The sequence below is a fragment of the Alexandromys fortis genome, unplaced genomic scaffold (assembly GCF_014885135.2).
Source record: "Alexandromys fortis isolate MF-2015 unplaced genomic scaffold, M_Fortis_MF-2015_v1.1 scaffold_76, whole genome shotgun sequence".
Lineage (NCBI taxonomy): Eukaryota > Metazoa > Chordata > Mammalia > Rodentia > Cricetidae > Alexandromys > Alexandromys fortis.
In genome coordinates, this window is record NW_026067997.1 from 8,872,924 (window position 1) to 8,878,335 (window position 5,412).

Genomic DNA, 5,412 nt, shown 5'->3' on the forward strand with positions numbered 1-5,412 from the left:
TGGCATTTATAAGAATTTTTTGCTTTTATTTTCTAAAAAATTTATAATGAACACATGTTATATTGATGTGTTTAGAAGGTATACATATATATTTTTTTAAACATTAAAAAAGAATCTCCTTGTTTAATTTGCCTTTTTAAAATACCAGTGAAATGAAATGCTTTTCTACCTTTGTTTTGGCTATTTATGATACCAGTAACTTCTTTCTCCTGTGGGGTTTTTTTTTCTTCTGTTTTTTTTTGTTTTTGTAAATTATGTTAATATGTACTTAACTGTGTGTTGGAAAGATTGAGAGATTGAGTTAATATAGATGAAGCATTTAGAATTTTTTTTCATGTAAAGTGTATTTTATTTTAGATTTGCTAATTTTTATATATATATATGGGTACTTTATCTGCTTGTACATCTGGATATCAAAAGATGGCACCAGACAGTTGTGAGCTACCATGTGAGTGCTGGGAATTGAACTCAGGACTTTTGGAATAGCAGTGAGTGCTCTTAACCACTGAGCCATCTCTTCAGCCCTAGAAATATTTTTATTTTATGTGCATTGGTATTTTGCCTGCATGTGTATCAGTGTGAGGGTACCAGATTCCCTGGAACTGGAGTTACAGAATTGCTGGGAATTGAACCCAGTTCCTCAGCCAGTATTCTTAACTGCTGAATCATCTTTCCAGTTCCTAGAATAATTCATGATGTAAATATTTAGTATATTTTTCAGTGATATGCTTGCCAGTATTTTAAATTTAGTGATACATTTTTTTACTCCATTTGAAAGTTATTATTTAACTTATAGTTTACTTGAAATACTTTCTCTTCATGCATCTAATGCAAATAATTGACCTTACTTTAAAACAAAAACTAGCAAACAATATCTCTTTATGATGCTCACACTGGCCTCAAATTCCAGGGTTCATGAAATCTTCCTGCCTTTGCCTCCTAAGTAGCTGGAACTACTGGTGTGTTGTATTGCACTACCCTTGCTGTTTTTGTTCATTTGTTTAACTATTTTGTGATGCTGGAGATTAAACCTCAGGCCTTCTACATACTAAATACATACTTAAGTTTTTCTTTTTTTCTTTTCTTTTTTGTTTTTTTGAGACAGGGTTTCTCTGTGGCTTTGGAGCCTGTCCTCGAACTAGCTCTATAGACCAGGCTGGTCTCGAACTCACAGAGATCCGCCTGCCTCTGCCTCCCGAGTGCTGGGATTAAAGGCATGTGCCACCATCGCCCGGCCACTTAAGTTTTCCTTAAGTTTGTTTTTATTTGTAGATCCATTTTTCAGTTTTATGTAATGATCTCTCTTGCTGTCATCTTTCTGATTTCTGCTTCTCCTAAAATTTCTTCCATATCTAATCCCTTAAATTTCAAAAATTTAAAATTTAAAACAAATATGTACTTAAAGAGAAACTATATCATGTAATGTATATTTATTTCTATTAGGAGCTATATAAAATGTGTGAATTGTTTCTTTTTAGATGCAGTATTAGTAAATTAAAATATAGATAGACATTTTGGAATGTGAGGTTATATGTATAGCTAGATCGTTTCCCTTTTCTCTACTTTTTCTTATACCTTTGAATTAGAGTTTCATCATATTATGATAGGCGAATATATACCTGAGTGAGAGGTAGGAAAGAGCTTTCATACAACTTCGTTGATTTTCTAGTAGGACTATTTTTAGATTGTTCTAAAATTCTGTTCTTTGTCCATAAAAAGAAATTAACACTTTAATTTTTTTTTAAATTTATAAAGGATTTCCTCAGCATACCATTGCTTCTTTGTCTGATCAGGATGCAAAACCATCCTTTAGCATGGCGTAAGTAGAGAGCAATTGTCAGTGATATTTTAGCATTCAAAATTTATTCCTATAAGTGTTAGCTTAGATAGAAGGTCTTAAAATACGATGATTTTTATAAACTAATAACATGTACTTGGCCATAAAAAGCAATGATCCTTTTGTATATGTCTATGCTATGATAGTCAGGATATATTACTAAATAAAATGGCAAGGCTGGGTGGTGGTGGTGCATGCCTTTAATCCTAGCACTCGGGAGGCAGAGACAGGTGGATCTCTGTGAGTTCAAGACCAGCCTGGTCTACAGAGTGAGTTCCAGGACAGGCTCCAAAGCTACAGAGAAACCCTGTCTCACAAAACAAACAAACAAAAAAACAAACAGACAACAAAGACAAGGTAGAAATGTATACTACATTACCAGTCATCTAAATTAAAGGTGGGGAGGGAGACTGGCTCACACCTGTAATTCCAGGACTCAGGGAGACTGAGGCAAGGTGATAGTGTTTAGTTTGAGGTCACTCTGGTCTGTAGAATGAGATCCTGTGTCAAAAAGCCATAAAGAATAAATAAAATAAAAATGCAGATATGAATAAATGTATTTACTTGTTTATTCTAAGGATAAAAATCAATAGTGGGAATGGAAAGTAAAAAACCATTAACCTTGGTGGGTGCTTGGGTAACTTAGTGAGGCTCTTCTCAGAATAAAAAGGGAAAGGAAGGTTGGCTAGAGCTAAGTGATGAAGTGCGTAACTATTCTGCATAAGGCTGCACAAAGGACATTTGATAGAGCCCATAGTAATGGGGTCACATTAGGTTAGTGGCTGATCTAGACCGGACAAGTGATACTAAAAACAAATTTTGAGTAGATAAGTAAGTATCTCAGTTACTTTATTCTAAAACAAAGCTCTGAATGTTAATGGAGAAAAAAGTTAGCACCCAGAACAGCACAATTTATAGTATCTGAGAGCATGCAGAAATGACCAGGCAGCCCGCTGTGCTGATGAATTGTCATATGCCAGCCAGCACTCGGGGATGAGATAGGAGGATCATGGCAAGTTTAAGGCTAGCTTGGGTTGTAAAGAAAACTGGGAAGAGAGGGAAGGAATAAAGGAGAGGGTGGGAAGGAGGCAGGGAAATTGGTGGTGGTGGTAGGGATTTCCCTAGAGAGAGAATATGAGATAATGAGAAAAGATACAGATAAAGAAAAAATAAAGAATGGAGAACACTTACTAGAATTAGGAGATGACTATTAAAATAGCCAATGTAAAATACACTTTATAATTCTCTAAGTGAAAGAGAACTAGACAATGTATTAAAAAAATTCTAGAAATGAAATCAGACTTCTAGAAATGAGGAATATAATGTCTGTGATGAAAAGTGCATTGGAGGGCCTGAAGAGATGGCTCAGTGGTTAAGATCACATAACTTTCCCCCACAGGACCAAAGTTTGGTTCCTAGTACATACATTAGGCAGCCCACAGCTGCCGGTAGCTCCAGGTCTGGGGGATCTAACACCTCTGGTCTCTGAAGGCACCTGTACTCATGTGCACATATCCACTCATGAAATTAAAAATAAAATAAATCTTAAGAAAAGCACAGTGGTTGGAATGAACAGAGTAGTCAGTGCAGGAGAAAGGAAAAAAAATAATGAATTCAGAGGCAACAAGAGAAACTTCAAAATAAAGACAGAAAAAAGTCGAGTATTAGTGAGCAATGGAACATACATGTTTTCAAGTAAAATTTTACTCATTTATCTATGTAAATACATATTTTTTAAGACCTGATCTCATTATGTAGTCCTGGCTGGCCTAGAACTCACTATTAGACCAGGCTGGCCTTGAACTCACAGATCTCTGCCTGCCTTTTCTTCTGAGTGCTGGGATTGAGTTACATACTTTCTTTAGCTTTTTTCACCTTTTAAAAATAACTGTTTTCTCCCACAGGCATTTGGATAATAGCACTGAGCCAGGACTTACATTGGGAGGCTATTTCTGCCCACAGTGTCGGGCAAAGTACTGTGAGCTTCCTGTTGAATGTAAAATATGTGGTAAGAACTCCATTATTTTTCACTCAATAAATTAGTATTGAATAACTTCCTATCTATATAGCTGCTGAAATAAACATAGAGTCCTGCTTATTATGAATTTAATTTGTACATATAAAGTAGAAGTAATCCACTTCTAAGAATAAACATATCATTATAGATGTTTCCTTATTCTCCTTCTGATAAGTATATTTTTTAAAAGCACCTTAATGGACAATTTTGGGCTCTTAATATAATCTTATATAAATAGAATGAGGAATTAATATAATTCTAAGACCTTTCATTTTTAAGTAAGCAAATTGTTTTCTAAGAGGGGGTTGCATTTAGTGACAGAACAAATTCTGTCCTGGAATCTTTTTTTATGGCTGCAGGAAAAAACACTCAAGGTCCTAAAAATACTGAGTGCTGGGTGTGTAGCATAGTGTCAGGTTCTTAGTGTGTGTGAGACCCTAGATTTGATTCCCCACAAGAAAAATAAAAGTACTTTTTCTAAGTGTGTCATTTGACTTTTTAGCTACCATCTTAATGAGGTTGTGCTTACTTCTGTCTTTATGCATCAGGTCTTACTTTGGTGTCTGCTCCTCACTTGGCACGATCTTACCATCATTTATTTCCTTTGGATGCTTTTCAAGAAATTTCCCTAGAAGAACATAATGGAGAAAGGTATATGAGTTTTGATTAATTTTATGTTACAGTTGTAAACTAATATTTGAAACAGTTACCACATAAAATTATATTAATTTGTGCAAAATTACATCTAATATAGAAAATGACATGTAGAATACTCTATTTCTAGAGATCTCTTTATTTCCCTAAGCTCCCATATTGTAGTTGAGAGTGATGTGTACTGTTTTGGTGGGGAGTGGGGGTTGGGGTGGGGCCTAAAAATGGCTCAGTGTCTAGGAGCATGAACTGCTCATGGAGAGGACCCTGATGGGTTCCCAGCACCTTGGAGCTGCCTGTACTTCCAGCTCTAAGAGATTCTACGCGTTCTCTCCAAATGGGCGTCTCCACTCACCTGCATATACCCATACATATGCATAATTAAAATTAATCTTTTCTCTTTTTTATTTTTTTTTTTTGTTTTTTTGAGACAGGGTTTCTCTGTGGCTTTAGAGTCTGTCCTAGAACTCACTCTGTAGACCAGGCTGGCTCCAAACTCACAGAGAGCCGCCTGCCTCTGCCTCCTGAGTCCTGGGATTAAAGGCGTGAGCCACCATTACCAGCTAATATGGCTGTTTTGTAATAAATTCTGAGAGCCTGTGGGCAGGGTTGATGCTATGCATTGATTTCAGGGCCTTGTGCCTGCTGAGGTTGTATTCTACCACTGAGGTATATGAGGTATATACCAGCCCCAATTCCAAGAACTCTTACCTCTTTTTGTTTTTTTAATGTTTAAATACTGTGTGTTTTCAAATTTTAAACAACAGATACATTAAATTAAAATTAATTAAAGTCAGCTAAACATAAGCCTCAGTCATTCAAGACTGTCTTGGATCTTTTTCTTTTTGCAAATGTGTGCGGTCATATTTTGTAAATATTTGCCTTTTTTTTTTTTTTTTTTTTTTTT

General features: G+C 35.5%; 1 protein-coding gene across 4 annotated transcripts in view; it reads left to right on the forward strand.

The window, feature by feature from the left end:
* The window catches only part of Gtf2h2c (GTF2H2 family member C), a 23,050-nt gene that overhangs the window by 11,120 nt on the left and 6,518 nt on the right, over window positions 1–5,412 (forward strand). For all 4 annotated transcript variants that reach the window (XR_007595087.1, XM_050160379.1, XM_050160381.1 and 1 more), the window contains exons 12-14: window positions 1,756–1,819; window positions 3,742–3,845; window positions 4,403–4,505. Coding sequence is in view for 3 of the 4 variants with exons in the window: in XM_050160379.1 (XP_050016336.1) it covers window positions 1,756–1,819; window positions 3,742–3,845; window positions 4,403–4,505 (271 nt within the window). In the remaining variant the exon portion in view is untranslated. The remainder of the gene's footprint in view (window positions 1–1,755; window positions 1,820–3,741; window positions 3,846–4,402; window positions 4,506–5,412) is intronic.